This window comes from Channa argus, chromosome 17, assembly GCF_033026475.1.
Source record: "Channa argus isolate prfri chromosome 17, Channa argus male v1.0, whole genome shotgun sequence".
Classification (NCBI taxonomy): Eukaryota; Metazoa; Chordata; class Actinopteri; order Anabantiformes; family Channidae; genus Channa; species Channa argus.
In genome coordinates this window covers 6557431-6580276 of record NC_090213.1, presented here as the reverse complement: position 1 = coordinate 6580276, position 22846 = coordinate 6557431, and the positions used below count along the sequence as shown (strand labels likewise).

At 39.6% G+C, this 22846-nt stretch overlaps 1 protein-coding gene across 2 annotated transcripts in view; it reads right to left on the bottom strand.

Annotated features, from left to right (window-relative positions):
* Window positions 1–22846, bottom strand: part of LOC137102364 (regulator of G-protein signaling 6-like) — a 63552-nt gene that overhangs the window by 39053 nt on the left and 1653 nt on the right. Inside the window, exons 1-2 of one of the 2 annotated variants that reach the window (XM_067481813.1) lie at window positions 21181–21392; window positions 19392–19708 (exon numbers count right to left, since the gene is read on the bottom strand). In XM_067481813.1, the coding sequence (XP_067337914.1) occupies window positions 19392–19604 (213 nt within the window). In that variant the 5' untranslated portion in view covers window positions 19605–19708; window positions 21181–21392. Of the gene's footprint in view, window positions 1–19391; window positions 19709–21180; window positions 21393–22846 lie in introns of those variants that run through there. The other variant, XM_067481812.1, reaches the window with a different exon arrangement.

Genomic DNA, 22846 nt, shown 5'->3' with positions numbered 1-22846 from the left:
CTAGGTAAAAATGTTCTGGCCGTGAATGTCCTCGACAAAAGCAGAGGACTTCGCCACAGGGGTTCAGCATTTGAGTCCAGAGAGAAACAACCCTTTTTCACGAGGATGAAACAAGTCACACAAAAACAGTGAAAGATTGCAAACATTTTGCAACAAGAAATGAGATTTTATAGGATGCCTGCACATATGCCATATGAGAGGGTAGGCAGAGGATAGGCAGCCTATACAGGTGTAGGGATAAACCTTGAAGGATCTGTTGCCTCCTGTGTTCACCATTTTTTCAAACCTCTAAAAATGTAGGAAGGAAAAAAAAAAAAGTAAATTTCAAGTCTTAAAAATGCCACATCATAAAGTTAAAAGGTTCATTTTAAACAAAACAAAGCATAAACTTTACTCTCCCCTGTACATACTCTCTTATTCATCATTTCATTTTTAACACAGGAATTCAAATAGTTGGTTTACTGGGTTTACTGCAACTCTGAGTAGTGTGTGTGTGTGTGTGTGTGTGTGTGTGTGTGTGTGTGTGTGTGTGTGTGTGTGGGTGTGTGTGTGTGTGTGTGTGTGTGTGTGTGTGTGTTGAGGCATAGCAGCACATCTATGTAGGAGTAAGAGCCACATTTATTTAAACAGCTCTCTGGAGCTCTCTCTGTACCACAAGACTCAGTATAAGTGCATTTGCACCAGCCAGCAATTTAAGCAAATTGCTGGATAATGTCAAAGATTATGAATGACTCTTTCTGCTATTTTCTACCTATAGGAGGCAAATTTGATCTGAGCCTGACTGGAGTCATAAAACATACTGTGAATTATCACATATCACAAACATTTATTCAGTTGCACCTATATGCAAATTATTAGTTAGAGAAAATTAAGGGCACTTGATTAGAATAGAGAAGAGTCTGAGTCACCTTTAACTACAATATGTGTTGCATCTTTGTCAGCGTAACTGTAAAACTGTTCATGTCAAATCCACTTATTAATCAAGGGAAAACTTCTTTGAACTACAAGGGCAACTTAGTGTAGATCTTCCTCTGCACTTTAAGGTGCTCTGGGCTAAATGGCCAATTAAAAAAAAAAATTAAAAAAAATGCAACATTTACATCTTCTGCCTACACTTTATTCACCTGTCCTACATTTCCTGTTCGTCTCCCTCTGCTGTGTTGTCCCTGCCTCGCTGGCAAGCAGCATTTCTTCTCAACTTAATAACAGCCTTTCTCTGAGGCAGAGGCACGAGTGTGAAAGGGGAGGTGGCTTTTTAAGCGAGACAGGGGCGGCTATGGGTTTGTGGTTCCCAAACGTTTTCAGCAACAATGAAACCCACCTTCTTATTGCAATGTCTAAACAATCTCTCTAGCTGTGACCCGTGGGGCTCAGAGTAAGATGGCACTGCAGTTCTGCTAGGCGAGGGGGGAAATAGACCATCTCATTATGGCAAAGCGTTTAGGCTGTGTCTAAGAGGAACTGACAGGTCTACTTACCATCAGTGCCACAGGACCTGCCGTTAAAACAATGCAAACACAGGTACAGTTACACTCTGTATAAGGAACTACGACTTGCACCAATCACCCCCATGTGTTGCAAACAAAGTGTAATACACGTAAATGTTGATGCAGACCCAGGCAGAGAAATGAATCACGGGTAACCGTAGGCCGCAGACGCCTGCAGAGGCCCTGACGTGCACACCTCCCAAATCTCAACAACATGTGCGGAGATGTGAGTCGACCACGCTGATTGGATGATGTCTGGAGTCGGGAATAGAGCCGAAACAAAAAGGAAGGAAACGTAACCATTTGTGCCGGTCTAGCAGCTCACACCGATTTTATATAATATTTAAAAATGTTGTTTTACATGGTCTGCTTTGTACTGCTGTTTATTTATTCACTGTGTTTTGATAAAAGGATGTACTTTCATTAGAATGTAACAGGGTCCCACTTGAGTGTTTTGAGATGTGTATTTTAACTTCTAAATTAACAATTGAAAAAATAAGAAATAAGAAAAATAGAAAAGGCTGGGTTTGATAGCACACTATACCTCACATGGAACACAACTATGTGGTTAATGAAAACTGAAATTTGACAATTTTCTCTCAAGAATATTCATAGCTTCATTCAATAACAACAAATACAGGACATTGTAGTTCTTGTCTCTTCTCTGTAGTCTATCAAACATTACATCCACATCTGACCACTGACCGCAGAAAACAAGGGAACTCTAGAGGCTTCATTTACGTCCTCTTCTCATTGTACTTGTGTTGTAGTGTGCTGTGAAATTCACTTCAGTAGACCACACCTCGGCAGAGCATCCTGCCAAAGGAAACCATTCCTGCAGGTTTGGAAAATGTTCATCAGATTGTTGATTATCAGGTGTGATTATCTATTAGACATACTTCATTGATCCTGCTACAGGGAACACTATGCTACACTGGCAAGGTCAGCTCATATCATCCTATCAGCTTTCTTTAGGTTGTATCCAGGCCTTCTCCACACAACACTCCTGACAGATATTGATCACTCCCTTTCAGTGCGCTTCGTCCATCAGTATAATCATCTGTATCCCTGCATCATCTCAACCCTATCAAATATTTAAACTGACAAGCAAAGGACAAGCTCATAAATCGGCAAGTGAAGTGTTCGAAACTTTGGACAGCAGATGTCCAAATACTGTTAAAAGCTGTAATTTCTTTGAGAACAAATTCACACTCAAATCATTTCAACCCAACTGCACACCGAATTATCCTTTCACATGCATAGTTGCGGCCGTGGTTGTTCAAGGAGACGAATAAAAGTCAAGTGTTTAATCAGCCGGTTCAGTGATGAATAAAGGAGAAGACAATACTGAAATTTCCTGCTAGGGAGAAGTCATCAGCTTCACAAAGATTTCTAATGATTGTTTCACAAATATTTGTCTTGAAACTGGGAAATTCTGCAAAGAACAAAAACATGAGCAATTTGTCTCCAGTGGCAGTAACAATGCAAAGATTAGGAGGATGGTTTTTGGAGTGAAGCTGCAAATTAGCAGATTCACTACAAAGCAACACGAGTTTGCCCAAAGGCTCCCAGTGAAAGAAGATAAAGGAAGGACTACACAGGAGGGGAATTTAGGAAATTGTAGACTCCCCTGTGTCTATATGATTTGTAGACAAGACTGCGTGATCGAGCAGCCAGAGAAAATTCGAGGAGGAAGCAGAGTGAAAAGGAAAAGGAGATACACATAAAGAGACGCTGGGTTCATATAACTGAAGGAGCAATTTACCCTAATAGAGCAGCCGGTTGATCTGATAGAGCAGGTAACTTCTCCACTGATGGATGGCTTGACGTCTACATCTTAATGGGCTCTATTGATAGAGGAGGCTGACAAGCAAAGACCTATAAAATCTATACTTATCTGGATTGTGTAAACACATCCTCAATCTTCTTTTTTATAATGAAGGGGAATGCCATGAAGGGAAAATAGCTCCCGTCTTTCCATCCTGACAGATTTATCTGAAAGCCAGGCTTTTATTCATCATCCTCTTCAGGTGTTTGTTTTGTTCAGTTGCTGCGTTACACGCCAAGGCTCATTTGTTAGTTCTTTCCCCCCCAATCCCCCTTATCGCCTTCCACGCGTCTATCAGTGGGTATTGTGAGGTTTAAATAAATTTTCAGAAAATCTCCACCAGAAAATGTGAGTTAATGCCAGGAACTATTAGAAGTTCTGAACTAAACAGGTGGTGCCACAAGAAAAAGGGTTCAGTTGTGTCTTATTGCAGTTTATTATTGCAACTAGATCAATACACTTTTTCCAGAAGCTGGGACATTGTGTACAATAAATTATTGTGTATTTAAATATTTTCAGGTTTGTATGATGCTACTGAACACACCCTTGAGTGGATGGCAGAATTTATTTCCTTTTATTTTAATTTCCACTCTGCCCAAGTACATTATAGAAAAAAAAGCTGATAGAGAAGGTGGTGACATTTCTAGATCGGTTTATATATAGTGGTTTCTTTCTATGATAGAATTAATTTGGCACAAAGAGGTAGGTTAATGGACAGCTGTACAGTATATGTTGTATAATCTGTAGTGGAAGTGCTAGATGCATAATTTTTGTTAGATGTAAGATTTTGCATCAGGTTTGATTTAGTAAACATTTCTGCTCAGTCTGTTCATCACATTTGTACCAATCTCCCTCCCTCTCTCTCACACACCTCATTTCGTTCCATCATTTACTGTATATTACTGCTACTGTTAATGTATGTTGCCGTAAACTCCATCACAAACTTTTCCTGATCCAGAGAAAGCTATTACATAATTAATGTAATAGCAGGAGGTTTTTAATTGAATTCCCACAAAGTCCCCTTTTTTGTAACTTTTTTAATCCCTTACTCAAGTACTACTATCTAGCAATTGCAAAGTTTCCAAAAATAATGAGATCACATGTATATCTCTGTAAAAGAGAAGAGAAGCTCTGTTTGTATGACAGTAATCCCCAATGCCAAATGGTTAGGAGTACTGTAAAGAGTTGACTGACAATGTGCAGTAGGAAGAACTATAACTGACAGATTTAAGTGACAGCAATAATAAAATAGTCCAATTCAAGCCATGTTCATGTTTGTTCTTATTCTGACAGCTTGGTGGGTTCAGATACTGCTTTTTTGTTCTGTTGAGTAAATTGGAAAACTGTCAAATGACACATCTTATAATGGTTTTTCTGCAGAACCACTTTTTAGGAAGCTCCATGTTTGCTTTGAATTTAGATATATTTAAGAAAAGATTGAGTAGGCCAACGTGGTAAAATGTGACACTTTTCAAACTATGAAATGATGTGAACCCTTTGTAAATAAAGCTTTAACAAGCTAGTAAAAATTAATTTGCGCCAAAGCAAAACAATAAAACCATATTTACCTACTGATTCTATTAGGTAAGTGTTTTGTATGCCCCACATCATTACATCAATGTTAGCTGCTCAGCAGAGACTAGTGGCCAACTGGTGAGCATGGTTTGCAGATGAAAGCAAGATGTAGCAAGAGCAAGGAGCAGAGAGAGGAGAGATTGTGAATATATCAGTAAAATGATACTGAGGTTGGAGCTGCCAGGCAGGAGGTCTAGAAGAAGACCAAAGAGGAGTTTTATGGATGTAGTGAGAGAGGACAAGAAGTTAGTTGGTGTGAGAGAAGAGGATGCAGAGGACAGGGTTAGATGGAGGCAGATGATTTGCTGTGGCGACGCCTGAAAGGGAACAGCCCAAAGGAAGAGAAGTTGCCTTTAAGCAATCTGACCTGAGTTTTAAATCATGCCAATGGTCATGCTGCTGATACGTGTGTCAGTGTAACTTGGCAGAGGCATCTTAAAGAAGGGCCAGCTGAACGGTGCGGTTTCCTAATGTCTTTACAAAGTGGGTTAAAAAATAAAAAATAGATAAAAAGCAGACGGTTTTCTCTAACATGCAGATGACATTTGATTAGATAAACGAAATGCACATGGGCCAAAACACACCAGTGTCCTGGTGAATTGGGTCTGAATTCACCCTGGAGAAATAAAGTAACAATTTACATTCGGTTACAGTTTTTGTTTTAGTAGTGATGGGAAGCATATTTTACTCGATCACGTTAAGCATTGAATTCTGAGAAGTTTGAACTTTTATTTTCACATGCTATACCTCAAACAACTACGTTTATTTTACAAAGTGTCCTTAATTTAAAAGAAGCCATTTCCTGTGCCATGACGTCACTGCACTAATAAAAGAATTACGCAAAAACAGTCGAAGCACATATTCACGACAGCTTTGAATGTTTTCAGTGCAAATGGACTGATAAAATAATAATGGTTGTAGAGACTTGGGACAAGTTGTCTTAGACACTGCAGTTTTAATGTCAGGTGTGAATCCAGTTAGAGGAAATGTTAGCTGGAGGAGAACTCAAAATGAAAGTTCTTCCTTCTTTTGAGTCTCGGTAAAAGCTGAGGTACAGCCCACAGTTTTACCACAATTTGAGCTCCTGCCAGAAGGTCAGCGTTGCAATTCAGCTGAGGGGGACAAAATAAAATGAAAGCCATTAAACATATTATAACCTTATGTCGCTGAGCGGGAGACGGTTGGCGTCAGTCTCTGCCAGTGTGTTTAGCTACTGAAAGAGTGTGAGGAGAGAGCAGTGTGGCAGCTGCTACAATATGTTTATGTGTGGAGAGATGAGACTGAGGGTCTAAATGTAAAAAAGCCTAATGTGAATTATAGTACAGATTAAATACATTTTTATTTTTTGGAAAAAAAAACAGCTTTATAGCTTTGCATTACAGTGTGCTATTAACCTGTAATGACAACCCGGTATAGATTACAACTTTAAGTCTCGTACGTGTCAAATCACAGCCTTATAAATGTAAGGCATGACCAGAAAACAAAATCCAGAACAGTACAGGTGAGGTTTACCTCAGTCCTTTCAATGTGGATATTACAATCACAAACATAAGGAGAAGAAATCAAGTTTTTTTTTTTTTTGGAGGGGGGCGCCCAGGTGGAACTGGAAGTTGAACCACTGACCCTGTGGTTTAAAGACACCTGCTCTACCACATGCACTTTACTTGATATGAATAATATGTTAAACTGTATGTGACTGATCCTCAAGACTTATCCTCGAGTCACCTCCCCACAGATTTTGGCCTCTTTACAGCGTTTTCCACTCACATTTATCTGTGTTGTCAAGAGTTTTGCTGCTACTACTGTTTGATTCTGCTTCATCTGTGCAGACACAGAAGGTGTGTGTGTGCGCGCGCATATGTTACTTCCAATACCCCCTGATTGTTATTTTAAGGGGACACTGTGTTTTACCTCAGCAGGGAGCATCTGTAAACAGAGAATCGTGCCATTACCATTTGATCCTGAGGAGATGTTCATTCACAGATCAGTCGCCTCTGAACCCTTCGTTTACTACTTCCAAGTTAATCAGATTATAACTCACCACCAAATGGTCTTTCAACCCATGGGTATAGGACATCTTTTTCTGGGTTTGTCAAACTTGAGATGGGGCTACAGAGCTGCTTTAACCCCAAGAACTCTCATGCAGTCAACTGCTGAGTTTCCTTTGGCTCTGGTCCCAGTGGAGCTGAGACACAGTCTGCCCTACTTCTCTCTTCACTGAAATATTCTTCTGTGTCTGGCAATACTGCCACAAAATTGTGCCATAAGACAGATGGGAATGGGCAATGCATCATCACGTAAAATAGACTGGTGAAAAAAATGCCGCATTACAAAACAGCCAAGCCAAATACTGTTTTTGTCTCAATATGTTTACAAGGTAGTACAATTTTATGCTTATTTATACTATTGGAGCAATTATTTTAAAATCTACTTGAAGTAGGTTATTTGACAACTTCAGTTGAATGATTTATTATTGATACAAAATATATAACCAACAAATAAAGAATTGTATTAAAGTCAGCAGGATTTACAATAGTTACAATTAGTCTTTATGAACTGTACTGTACCTAACGTGGTGCCCATGTTTCTTAAGGCCTCAATTCTTATTATTTCACAAATCAGACAATTGCAGTTTTCTACTCATCTATTCTGTGAATCTGTGGTAAAAGACAGTGGACAGCGAAGTTGCATTGGTTTGTTAGAGTCCCTGCAATCAGGACGCTATTCTACATTTTATGAAATGCAGCTACTATGTGTTATCGTGGAAATCTGGAGAATACAAACTTCTGTTGTAGAAAACAGTTGGCTGGAGAAAAGAAAGGATTCACAATTTTCGACCACAAGTAAGAAACATTGGAAAATTCACTTTTATAAACAGTGTAAACAGCTGAGACCGTGGTTAAGATGACTCCACCTCACATTGGTGGCATTTTTATTGTTATTTCTGCACACAGTCTTTTGTTTTGTTGCACAATGTAAATGTGGCTACTTGCTCTGTTTACCGTGATCATTATAGCTTTACCCAAACATTTTCTCCTATGTGATAAACGTGCAGCTTTCCCATTTTGGTGCTTCATAATGTACGACACATGGGTCGATGGTCTTTTAAATTAGTATTTTTATGTCAATTTTATTATCACACTGGTGCTGAAAATGTCCTGCTTTAATGATTTGTTAATGTGATGAAATGTAGCATGTGGCCCTGGGGATGCAACTGCCTAAATGAAGAGCAAGACTGCAAGAATCAATGTTCTCTGGTGACCGTCGATCGTGTCACTTTATAGCTTTGATCAGCGCTTCAGATATTCTACGGACATATCGATTAAAAAATAACAGAAAAAAAAAGAAGATGTGCTGGGAAATCTGTATTTGTGTAGAGTGTGACGCAGCTTAAGGCTGACTGAGGCAAGCAGAACAATCCAAAAACTGTGTCCATCCAAAACAAAAGGAGCAGAGGCTGTGACAAAAGTTCACATTCATAAATCATAACCTGCCACTTGGTGCTACAACATCTGCTAGATCCCCCCCCGACATCCCAGAGTTCCATCAGATACTTGAATACGGGTTTATTGTGTCTTATCCACATTATGTATCACACAATACTAGCCTGAACCCACATGAAGTTACGTTTAACAGAGCCTATTACTTTATGTTTCACTCACTGTGAAAACTTTCAGGGTCTGTTCCTGAAGATCAGAGACGTCTGCACTCACAGCACTAATGCAGCGTTTTTCTACTTTTATTAGGTCCCCAAAGCGCTTCACGTTCACCTAGTCTCACACACACACACACACACACACACACACACACACACACACAGATCACAGCTGCTGCCATGCAAGGTGCTGCCCTGATCCACCAGGAGAAACTTGGGGTTCAGTATCTTGCCCATGGACATGTGGAGACAAGGAGCCAGGGATTGAAACTCCAACCTCTCTGCCTCCTGAGCCTCAGTCACCCTAATAATTCAACATTTGGAAACTTTATTTTTTTACATTTTTTATTGGATGAGAAGACTGACACCACTCTCATATCATCCTATGGAATCAGGAGTAAAGATAGAGCTGGAAGATTAATGTCCCTCTTAGCACAACATCTGGAGAAATGCGCCAATCATCGCCAAGATCCTGAACACGCAGAATGTAGTTTTGAATTAATATTTGAACAGAAATTCAAAGTGACAAAGCATCTTTCGACTCTAGTAGACAGAAGCAGACTGGGTGCAACCCTGAGTAACTATATTCAAATCATCAGTACAATCCCATACCAATTTACAGTATTTGCTATTAAATCAAGAAAGTTGCCACAAAAATTATCTGCAGCAGTTTACTTGAATAATATCAGTCTGGACAGTTTTTTGTTTGTCCATAATGACTAAAAAAAAAAAAAAAAAAAAATGTGGAGATGATTTATTGATGTTCAGACACTGTATGTAATGCCTTCATTATTTATTGGAATCATATTTAATATTTTAGTATTGCTGTCGTCAGGACCACCCCGTCCCAGCTGGAGGACGATAAGAGAGACTGCTGTGAATAGATTGTGTATATCATTATTTCGCTCTGTCTGTTGGCTTGATTGTTACCAGGGAACAAAACAGGTGTCACCTCATTGGGCTGAGGCAGCTCTGCACTGCATTAGCACAATAATGGCTGCAGGTGTATTTATTCACAGTTGGGCCTGACCTTGTTTCCAAATATTAACACCTTTCAGAATAGATTTAGTTCCAAGCGGCAGGAGTCTGCACACCCCCTCTCTCTCCTCATTATTGACTCAATATTTGAAGAGCTCTGAATCTGTGTGTATGTTTAGTATCAAAAGTTCATTGTGTAGTTGCAGCCCTTTGATGTGCAGTCTTCTGTAATTTCTGACAAAAATTGACAAGCGAGACGAGGCTGCGCGACATCTCATTACAGCCCAGAAAACGCCTGCGTCATTGTTTTCCTAACAAAACAATATGTTAATCCCTATTACACCATGAATATCTGCGAGATTAATTAGGGATTAACAATTTGCTCTCGGGACAAGAGCACTGTGTGAACTACAAAGAACTGTGGTGCTACAAAACCCAGATAAACAACAAACTGCTTGCTTATCGGGTGTTGTTGCACAGACTCATTATTTGCTGTGAGTCACCAGCTGCATCATAAATATCTCTCATATGCAGTGCACACAATCACACTGTTTAATGTATGGATATTTTTGTCTGTATCTTTTTATGTTTTAATGCTTTTTTCCCCCATAACAGCAGATTATTTTGATGTCACCGCTGCCCGTATGGTGAATCCCTGGCTACAAACCAAATGTCCTTTGGAATTAAAATAAATTGAAACCTCTGACTTTTTAGTTTTGTTTTTGTAAACAGAAGAATGGGGGGATAATGATTTTCTTTGATATGACTTTCAGAGTTTTCTTCAACCGTTTAATTGCACATTTTTACACATTGTGAAATTGTGTCGTGGGCCTTGTATTTTCAGTAGAGGTAATGGGATGACTTACTGACAGGGTGCACATTACTGAGAGAAACAGCATTAAAACAAGAGTCCAAAATCCAGTTTAAGGAAAATATAAAGAAGTATTGTCAGCAAAATGTAAAAGTATCAAAAGTGTCAAAGTCATGCTGATACATCAATGTGTAAGAAATTACGGCAACACTTTGACAGGTCCTGGATCTTCTCTAGACAATTTTCTGGAAAGAACTGCTCATATTTGAGAAATCACCTGGTGTTTACTTGTTAATTTCTAGTAAAGTTTTCCATGAATGTCATACATGATTCATAACAGCCATGGACACTTATTAGCCAATTATGTTTAAAACAAAACAAAACAAAACAAAAAAAAAAAAAATACACACACCATCACGGTAAACATCTGACAGTAATTCATAAGCACACATCAGTATTCATAAGAGATTCCAAGAAAGAAACAATAATTCTTCATTTTTGATTTGAGAGAAATTGAGAGTCACTTAGTCACATGATGTCCCACTTCCAGTTTGTGGAAAATTTGTAGAAATGTGTGTAACAAAAATACCAAATTTACTAGTATAGGCAGATAAGGTGGAGATTGAACTACTTATACACACACACTCACACACACACACAACTATAAAATACAGTACACAGCTGATGGGTCTTAATGTCAAAGAACAAGGGTCGTCATGGCTCTGAGCAGTCTGCAGATATACAACCCTGTACACAACAAAATGTGATGCACTGTGTGCAGATGTTTTACAAGTTAACAAACTCAATACTCAAGTAAAAGTGCAAGTATTTACCGAAAAAGGAAAAAACTACAAGTACAACTTCAAATCTTTTACTCAAGTACAAATAATAAGCAGATTATTGTGTTTTAGTTACTGTACAAAAGTAAAAGTATTTCACCAAGATAACAATACTTATTATGGTTATTCTGGCAGAACACATACAGGTAATAAAAAATAAGGGTCAAAGGTCACTGTAAAGATGGAGCTGATTTTAACTACTATATGCTGGCAACTGGCTGACCAATATTGATACATCAGCATGTGTAAATTGTGGTTTTAATGTTGTCGCTGATCGGCTTTTAGTTCAAATACCGTTGGTGTAAACTGTACAACAAAAGAGCTACAGGTTAAATATGCAGTCTTAATAGGAAGAATGGAGTAGAAATTTTAAAAATTAAATAAAATTAGAAACTAAACACTTATAATTTAACTTTAAATATTATGCAGCTATTTAAAATGTTTATTAAAGTTTGAGACCCATAGATTAGTATGTACTAAAGCATTTGTGTTATCACTTTACCAGCTTTTTTATAAATCTTCATTTCCAAACAAAACAGTAAATATCAGAACGTAGCTTAAAAAAAAAAAAAAAAAAGTACAATCGATGTTAAACCTACTTGGCTATTTTCCACCAATCATATTCATAACAGTCAATGCCCAGAGATATGAATATTAATCAACCTTTTGGGTACAGTACAACCGTCAAGGGGAATCCACTAAATTGCTGCCAAATCTACCACACACACACACACACACACACACACACACACACACACTGCTGGTTGCAGTCAATTTACATTCATATGAAGAGTTGACAGAGAGGCAAAGTTAAGTGTGTTTCTCTGACACCTGCTGTTTGACACAACCAGAGCATGACAAATACAATGATGCCTCAATAGACCTCTGCTTCTCTAGGCTCTGTGCCGTCAGACAGGAGTAAACAAGTGAATGGTCTTACAAGGAACTCGGAAACTGGCTCAAATCAGACTCATTCAAGTGCATCTGGATGCAAAGTTGTTTGCGTTTCCTTTTCTGGCTCTGGTGCTTTGATGTTTGGATATAAACGGACCCACGGCAGCTCTCGACAGCTTGCTCTTACCACACAGACAAACAAGAAACAAAACATTATCCGAGCTTTCGCCTGTGCAATGTTCTCTGATCAACTTTCATCAAATTAAAGCTGCTCTGTTGTGATGAGCTCTCCTCAAATGTCTGCAGGCAGCCGCACTGGGGTTAGATGGGCTTAGTCATTTACTGTGTACGCAAGTGTATGCTTGCATGTACAGATGCAAGCACACGTGAATACATGCAAAACATTTTTTGTAAAACATGACACACACACAGCAGATTTGCCGTACCAGTGAATATTTTTGAGTTTTAAATAAATGCATTTATTTATTTATTTTAGATGTTCCTACTTATCAACTCTAAAATTGGCTGTAACCAGAAACCTCTTTAGGCATTAAGGTAAAATCTTAATGCCTAAATATTTTGGCTTCTTCACAGCCAACAGACATTGGAAAATCTTTAGCCATTCTCTGTACAGATATGGCCAGAGTTCAGCTGAAAGCTGTGCAGGGTTTTGCTTTGCCAAGTGTAATTGTCTAATAAATATTCACCGGACTGAAATTTGTGCTGCCTGCATTTCATGTTACCATTAAACTTTAAGTTATTAATTTAGTTGTAATAGTAACAATCACACCGAAAGGCTCATTTTTACATTTCTAAAGCAGTTGTTCTAAGAGCTTAGGCTTCTAATAAATAAGGCCAATAAAAGTAATGTAAGAAAATGTTTTTAAATTGGCATTTTCAAAATGCATGAGAATTTCTTTGGACTAGACGACTACCTTAACGTTCCTTAACGTGTATATAAATTCATTTATGCTTTTTGCCCCTGAAGGTCTTTATTTCAAAGTCACCCTGACTACAAGGGATGGGGCAGCTGCTGTGAAAAACCATGTACACGTGAAAATTTGTACATCAAGAGCTCTTTCCCCCCCAACAACTACTTTGAAGTGTTCTGGCCATTTTGACACATGAAAACTACACAACAACCTAAGCAAGCACTCTGCTTCAGCTGGTGTTAAGAACACAGAAAAATGAAAAAATAAAAATAAAACACCTGAGGCCTAGTTCTTCAAAGAGGTCAATAATGGACGGAGGAAGAAAAGGAGTTTAGTTTGAATCTTTCTGTTACGAACTGAAGGTCTGTTAGCACTGAAGTTATGCAAATATTAAGCAGCTTTATAGTTTAATAGATTAAAAGTCTTCATACAAGTCCACATCAGAAGATTTAAGAGAATTTTATACCATTTTCCATTCAACTTATCAATATTTCACATTCTGGATTTCAAAACACTGCTACAAGCAAGCACGATCCTGATTTGAAGATATTATCCCTAATTTTTAGAAACTAATTTTTTCTAATTTTTAGTCCACTCCGATATGCAGGTGCCAGGCAGCACATTGCAAAGCTATACTGGTGATTTTGTGCCGACTATGGTGCTACGGGTTCATACAATGGATCCAGAAAGTATTCATTACATTTTGTTACATTACAGCCTTATTTCAAAATAGATCAAACTTATTACTTTCCTCAAACTTCTACAAATACTGACAACATGAAAGAAGCGTGTTTAAAATCTTTGCAAATGTATTAATAAGCCTTTCCATGACACTTAAAATTGAATTTGAATTGAATAAAAATTCAGCTTTGCTGGCTCCTGTTTCCACTGATCTTCCTTAAGACGTATATACAATTTGACTGGAGTCGACAGGATTGTATCGAGGCACAGATCTGGGGAAGAGTACAGAAAGATTTCTGCAGCTTTGTAGGTCAATGAGCACAGTGGCCTCTATGATCTGTGAATGGAAGAAATTTGGAACCACCAGGACTCTTCTTAGAGCAGGCTCCAAACTGAGCTATGGAGAGAGAAGGGCCTCATATCACTCTGAAAGAGCTCCAGCGTTTCTCAATGGAGAGAGGAGAACCTTCCTGAAGAACAACCTTCTCTGCAGCAAATTAACAGATGAACCAACCAACTGTACAAAAGTCATTCAGCATATTTGCTGCATACCCAAAATTTCCTATCAACTGGCAGCACTGTGCTTCTCTTTTGTAGCAAGAAAAAGTTTGTATCTGCTACATTTCTACCACTTACAGTAATGTGATATTGTGCATATGCAAACCTCAGTTGAGTGTCTGAAAGCCTTACACAGTTTATCACACTGCTCTCAGATTTATTACTGGGTGTTGTTTGAGAACTCACAATTGTGATTTATATTCTTTGGTGTGTTGGCCATCACTTGCTGTACCCGTTTTGGATACTAGGGAACTTACCTCTATTGGGAAGGGTTATGGTCTTTAACTGCAGATTGGGGACTTTTAATTGATTGAAACAGCTGTTTTACTTAAAATTGAGAGAACGTAAGCGTGTGTTTTGGATTTGAAATCTTACCTGATTAAATAAAGTACCTAATCTAATCTGAGCCAATCTAACTGCTCTACAACTGTGAGCTCTAAGATATGGCTGAACGTGTCTATGCACATTTTCCTTTGAAATAGCAGGGGCCACAATTTAAAGCCTAAACTGTGAAAATTGTCACATATCAAAACAAACAAACAGTAAGAAAATTGTCAATGCCAAGCACATGAAGATCAAGACTTTTGGAGGAAGCAAGTGGTGCATTGTCCCAAACCAATGAACACATCACTAAAGTGACCTCAGACTGGTAGAAACAGGATGAGAAAGACTAACCTGAACCAAAGAAAGATATTTTGTGGTTAACCAGTGAGTTCTTTGTCAGTATGCCTCCACATTCTAACATGTTCTGTGCAAAGTGTACATTTGTCTTCCAGCAGTCTGCGTCTGTTGCTGTTTTGCTGTAACTTTGTTCATTGTGGTGCCTGCACGGTGACTTTTCCATCTCCAATCGCTCTTTAGAGCACGTTCCAGCAGCTCAGATGAATATGAGAACGGGTTATCTGTACAAACAGCTTGTTAAGTAAACAGGCATTCAGTTCAACAGCTGCTATTGTCAGACCGGAGACCAGAGTATAATGATAATAAGAAAAAAAAGGTACAATACGCTGGAATACACACAAGGTTGTACAAACATACATACACGCACACACACACACACACACACACACACACACACGAGTGCACAATTGAACAACATAGATGCAAAACAGTGCAAACAGTCTGCATCCCTTTATCTCTCTCTCTCTCTCACACACACACACACACACACACACACACAGTATGAGCAGATACTGGCTGACAGGTTTGGATTCAGGCTGGTGAAAAGGTGAGTCAACACCCTGCACTTATCAACAAGCAAGGAATCTCACCCTAACACTGCCTCCTTGTGCGTGTGTGTGTGTGTGTGTGTGTGTGTGCGCAAGCATACAGATGACATTATTGCTTTATGCAGTTAGATTTCAGTTCATTTTTATTTTTAGTAGGGAGCAGGTTTAGGAATTAGGAACAGACCTGAGTTTGGTCAGGCATTTAGTTTTGTTAGTGAATGTCTCACATTAATAAATGGCTCTCATTACTCTACAAAGGGTCAGAGGTTAAGAATATGATTGTGCGTCTGTGTTAGACGGTGACAATGAAAAAAAGAAAATCTAGTGGTGAGCAAAAATATTTAATCTGATACACAAACATGCACTGTGTGTATAAAATAGGATTATATCATAATAGGAAAAGAATACTAAAATATTTGAACGAGGCTAGAACAGAAAGCTGAAGATGAACATTGTCACCAAAATTAATTTAAAGGGAAAGAAATAGAGGGAAGAGAGGGACATAAAATCATGCACCATCCATCTAGCAGATGAATGGCTCCCTGTAGGCGAAAGGCACCACTTCTCATTCTAATTACTCCTCAAGCCCTGACCCAGTATCACACTCACATGTTCTGCTTTCATTTAAACCTCCTACCAGTTAAAATGACCCTGCATTAGGTCAGAGTTGGGCTGCTCTTCACCATTAATTTCAAGCATCAACGACATTGAGGCTTTGTCTCCAAAAGCTCCAAATGATGCACCGCAAGCACGATTTGCATTTCCCTACCCCCACCCTCTTGTTTTCTGCAATTCAGAAATTCCATTCGGCCGTGGTGTTGGTTTTCTGCCTGATGTGGATGTCTCATTTAGACAGCTCCCAGTGGGCTGCTGCAACTTGATTGCATCGAAACAATCTGCTGGTCATCACACTACAGAGAAGGTAGTCAGGTAGAGGGCGTGTCTACTTTAAATAGAAATGCCCACTGAAATATGTCACCATTATTAAAACCTGGATCATAGTGGGATACAGTTTCTACTATTAACAGTCAAGTAATACTTTCACTTTATATAGAGAGGTTTTGCTGCAGTTGGCAGGTGGTAATTAAGACATGTTCAGCTGTCACACACATAATATCCTCTGGTGTAACACGATAACTGTGGAAGTCTCACCAGTGAAATTAATATAGGATGAATCCAACACCTACAGATTTTTTGTTTGTTTTTTTTTTTACATTTAACTTGCTTTAGAAAACAGATATACTGCAGGGTACTATGCACAAGTTAAAAGGAATGTGAGTGAAGCAACAACATTTTTAAGATAATCAGTCATTTAAGTCAGTTGTACAGGATGCTTGTTGCTTGATGCATTAGCTTTTGTGAAATAAATACTCACTGTGTGACTGCTGGGGATAATACTGGGTAAAGAGCAGCTTGTTCTCCCTTTTCCATCTTTCTACATTGGAAAATGTGGGAACGCGTGCATAAGCCCCACGAACCACATGGCTGAATTCATATTGATGCAGATGGTTGTATGTTCACCTCAAAAGGGAGCGTGACAGTGATGCCTAAACACTGCCGTACATGAGGCACCTTGAATTCACGCTGGGCAAACACAGTAAATCTTGACCTCACTACAACCGTGTGTGTGTGTGTTGCAGCATATCTGATATCAGATCACATCCCGTATCAGCTCTTTTACGGTTAGCCGCCTGAACTCAGCTTTATTGTGTTCGCTGCAACACTGAGACTTCTGGGTGTGAAACCTGTGGGAACATCTGCAGCTCAGTCAACAATAACTGTAAGGACTCATACCCATAGTCTGTCTACTCTTTATCCCACTGAGACACACTCTTATGCAGCCCCTTTCTCTCTCTATGTCCATCCTTTCCCCAGCTTGCTCTGCATCTTTCCACCTTTCTAGAGTAACACATTCTTCCTCTCTTTAAATCCCTCCTCTTCCAACCTGAATCAGAAAGTCATTTATCAAAGCTGCTGCACCTGGCGCCTCTTTGAACAGAAACACATCACCAAAACCTGCTTTACTATTAGAGGTTAACATTGTCTAAAGTGAATTCACCAGTGACTTATTTTGTGCAATTTATTGTAACATGATTTTTGCCCCTAAACTCAATAAATGTCTTTTCTGCTCTTCAAAACTGAAGAACCAAAGATCAAGATGCAGGTGTTTATTGGTTCTAATGCAATTAAGTGACTTAATCAGGCACAGTAAATCAACATTTTTTCCAAACCTGGTCTTTTTGTGTTCGACTTGGATCCGTTTCAATTGTCATTTTTTAATTTGACATACAATTATACTGTAGTAAAGGTGAACTCTACTAATGTGACAAAAAGCAGATGAATGACTTTGGCATTCCTGGCACATCCCAGCTCTTTTTGAGAAGCCAGACTATTAGAATAAAAGGCCCCATGTTGTCATTTTCTCTGGTTTGGACCAATCTGAGGCAGTTCATTCCTTACGTTTAGCATGTGTAGCATCAAAACATCACTTTTATCCAAGCTCCTACTACGGGGGGGGGGGGGGGGTCAACTCAAGGGAATAAGTCAGTACTTGAAGCCGGAAGTGGTAGCAAAAACCCTTCAATCAAAACTCTAGTTCATTGATATGGATCTAACTGTATCAGACAAAGGTTTATGCACACGCACAAAAAGGTCAACGTGGTCTTAAAACTGTGACTTAATTTTAGTTACATGAACAAATCCCACCAGACAGTGCTGCTCTGCCTTTGTTTTGTTCACTTGCAGCACTGTCATTGCTGCCACTGTGTTGCATCTTCTCACCAGTGTGAATCTTTCAGTCTGACGTGTTGTCAGGCTGGAAAATTCACTTCGAGTCTGACAGCATGTTACCGAATGCAAATTAATCAATAAATGTCCATTGTGGGTAGATGTAGTGTTTTCAGCCTCAGTTCTCAGTGTATTTATAGTTCATTTCTGCTGAATTCTCCTTGTAGTGTTTCCATTCTTATGTATTACCTGGGAAAAAGTTTGAAAATCTCCCAGTTGTTTCTTTAACTTTGACATGGACATATTCAGGGTCAGACTAGTCTCTTCTCCCCTATCATGTGTTTTTGTAGCTACCTGCTGGTAAGCAATATTGAGTCCATATTTTCAGCCTGGTGCCTCCACATATTTAGAGCAGGAATCTCACTGCTTCCTCTCTCCTGCTCGCTGACTCACAGAGCATGAGGGCACCGTGCAAACTCCCTCTCTCCATCACCGTTCATCTCTAATGAAACACTGCAGGGGGGTGATGTCCGTATTCATGTGTCCCTGCATTCATTCTCAGGCACTGGTCAATTTAAAAGAAGGAAGACCAGCTTTGGAATAGATTCATGTCTTGCCCTTGTCTTTTTTCTTGTAAGAAAAACGCTGTATTCTCTTTTCCCTTTCACAAGTATATTTAAAGGTCAGGATCAGCTGACATTTACTTTGGTAGGAAAGCTTTAGTAACTTGAACCTGTGGCCTTATGCATCCCAACCCAATGCCCTACCACTGATACACCAGGCCCCCTAAAGAAAAAAAATTACTGAATCCTCAAACTTTCACTATGATCAAATGTTTGTGTGTCTGATTACATGAGACGAACCTCTGAACTACACTGTAAGCAACACCAGTGCAAATGAACAGTCCACTGGAAAAAACACCACATGTTCATCTCTACTCTCAAACTTGTGGTTCAACAAAGAACTGCCTTAAAGAGGCACGCAACATTCAAAAATAATCCTACAATAACAGAAAACCGCCACAAAATGCCCCAAAACGATTTCCCTAATAAAACAAGTCACCACAACCCTGCCCGTCTGTGCTTACAGCACTCTTCAAGTTCTTTGAAGATCTCAGAACATATTTTGAGTGTGAAACACCACCAGCACCAATTATGAGTTCAATCAACAGTTTCAAATGGCTCACACTGATCCTACCTTTCTGTAGACAATCATGTTGGGGGAATCATCATCTGGATCCACAGCACTCATGGACCTCATGGACAGCAGAGGTCGAGTCTGGGCCGTCTGAATGTTTTCCTTTGGTTCTTCAGAACCTTCATCTGGCTCTATCACCTCCTCATTGCTCAGCTGCTCCTTCTCCTTCTCCTCCTCCTGCTGCTGCTGCTGCTGCTGCATTGCCTCAGCCATTTCTACAGTCTCCTTGTCAGTCTTCTCCTCGGTTAAAATCCTTTTCTTTTCTCTGTCAAACCTGTATTTCTCTCCTTTGCTCCCTCTTCAGTATGTAGAAACTGCTGTGGGGACGGAGAGGAGGAGATGAAATAGACATTACAACTCACTGCTGGGCTCCAGGTCTCTGATCATTTTGTTTTCTGTCAGCAGGGACAGAATGGGTGCGATGAAGGAATCATAAATTCTTTGATGTCACTCATCTCAAGAAAGTGATCTTTTCTGTAATACAACAGATTAGGTGCATATTTGCCTTTCTATAGTGATAACCTGTAAACAATTGTTTTCCAAAGAGAAAATAAAGTGCACCTGTGCTTATCTATTACAATTCATCATTGTGTCTAAATATTTTACACATTAAATGCAATTGAAAAGATTGAAATCTTCCAGATATTCTCAAGTTATCTGAAAGATCAGGGACAGACACTTGCTCGGCTTCCCATACCTCAGGTCTATGGGCTCCTTTCAGACAGCTAAATGTTGACATGTGAGGACAGAGGAGGTGAGAAGAAAGAGCAGAGTAGGGGACAAGAAACAACAAGGCAGCATAGAAGGGAAAAAAACATAAAAAACAAACAACCACAGGCCCTTTCCTCCCTTGGACTCTGGACCCCACCTCCTGTGTCCCTCTTCTTATCAGAGTGAAGAAGCATCAATGCACAGCTTATTATTACACACTGCATCAAATAATAGGGACCCGTTTTCTTTGCTCCATTTAGTCTCTCCTAAATTGAGGAAGAAATTGCTTTTTCATCAAAGCATATTCATCTCCAGACAGATGCCGTCCTCACTGGGTGAATGCAACACTGAATGTGCAAAATAAGGTTGTGTTGAAAAAGCAACACTATTGGAAATGGTATCAGACCCCCGATTCACTAGATTGAAACAAAATAGAATTGCTCACGACTTTTGTTCCAAATTATTATAAATTCCCAAGTGGCCAAGGCTTCTGTTTCGGTGTAATTACAGAAGATGCAACATACATCAGCTAAAAATAAATAAATAAATAAATTTACCTTGTGTCCAATGTCACTGACCCCTCCACTTAAATGTAACTCAAAACAAGATTGTACCTTCTAAAGCACAGGTTCTCAATCCTTGTGCTCAGGGACTCCTACTGCTATTGTTTTCCAACTAATCCTTCACTACCCACAGCTGATTACCTGGGTCAGGTGTGGTCAGTCAGAAGCTGGAAGATACCATGTCACTTTGTCTCCCCCCCCCCCACTGCAGCCTCATCTAAGATGGTATCTTCTAGCATTTAATTGACTGCACTGCAGTCACCTTCCCTTTGGGTAATTTCAGGGATAAACCGTATTTGGAGATCAAATTATGTCCTTTATTGAAAGTGCTGTGATGAAAACTAATTGCCAGTAAAAAATATACACACACACACACACACACACACACACACACACGTATACACAAACGCAAAAATGCGTTAGGATTAGCTTAAATACATTAATTTCGTTAGACAACAAACGCTATGGTTAGGCACAGAACCTTCAGGGTCAGGTGAAGTTACGACATAACTTACATAAACGCGCTGCAAACGGTGACCACGACACACACGTACGTCCTTACTATGATGACCACATGCGCCATGTTGTTTTACGATCATCATTAAAAGCGCACAACGTCCCGCGCTGGCGTCGAACCCCGGTCTGCTGTGGAAAGGTCCCGTGTCTTATTGCGCTTTTCATTATTATTATTATTTTTAACTTTTTGGTGCCTCGGGAACGAGAAGAGGCTGTTTGGAAATAAACTTCTCAGATGTTCAGTACGCAAATGTCTGACAAAGAAGAAAACACCAGCTCATTTAGGACGTCAAATTAAGCGCACCTGTGGCACGTCGTGCAAAGGCAGATGGGAAATGCAGTTCGCTATTGTAGGAACTGCACACAGGCTTTGTTCAGACTGTTATAAAGGAATAAGTGGTCACTTCTGGAAGGAACCAGAGTGTAAGTTTATAGTTAGATTTTTTGAGAGGACCCAAATAATTGTCAAGTGTCAAGATTTGATACGTGCACAACAACGGCTGAGTGAAGCTCTGTGAAGACGTGGACTGATCAGGGGACTGATCGGGGGACTGCCCATGCAAATGTCTGTCAACCCTAAAAAACATTCTAAACAAAATCCAACAAAGAGCATGTCAAGAAGTGAGCTGTTGGGCGTCTGTCAGTCTGTTTACACTGAGTAAGACCCCAGGTTTGTATGTCTGAATATACACCGCGTACTGCACAAAATAAGCAGAAATAATGAATGGGCTGGATTATACCGTAGACCCCCCCCATCAGGACAGGACCTAAATGTGAAAGCTTACTGTGCCTGGCGATACTGTATTTTAGCAGCAGATGGTCCAAAACAAAGATTAGAACAATTAATCATATTATCACAAACTTTTGGAGGCTGCTGGGTACCCAGAAGTTCTGAAGTAATATTTGATCACATTTAAAAACTGTGATTTTAGAGGATGTCACGAAGTCAATAGTGAACATTTGTTTGGCTGCACACACACTGTGCTCCACTTTCCTGTGCGAACATCCAATGTGGGGTTTCTCTGAAGACTACATGGAGCATTGTGTGTGTGTGAGTCTGTGTGCATGTGTTAGAGTGTGTGTTTGTCTCAGCTAAAGGCTGGCGTGTTTTAATCCTTGTCCTCCGGCTCTTCAGATCAATACTGTCATCAGCCAGCTGTTTGTGCTCACGTCAGCTTGTGAAACAACACAAACACAGTGGAGCCTCAGAGAGCTGCTACATACGAGGAGTGGGGCTGAACTATCACTGACTAGAAATGCCTGATTTGTTTTCCCCATGTCTAAACATTATGACCCTTTCTTAAAGTCACGTTATAGAATTTTCCTTCCACAAGGTCTGTTTATAACAGCAGGTTTAAATTCTTGGATGTGAACTTCATGTTCAAAAGACACAAGACCTGTAGGCTTTTGATCAAAGCTGAACCTAGGTGTCACTCAGAGCACAAGAAATCACCTTTACTCTTTTGTTTCTATTCTGTTGTGCACGCCACACACTGGTGCAAGCCCATCAGGTGATGTCTTCATCAGTGTACGGCTCAGGGACTGCCACGCTCCAAGCTTTTAAAACAGGTGAGAAGTGTCAGGTGCACATAAGTAGAACAAATCAAATATTGTCATAGAGACCGGGCAAATAGAGCAGATTACTAGGAAACGCACACCAACGAC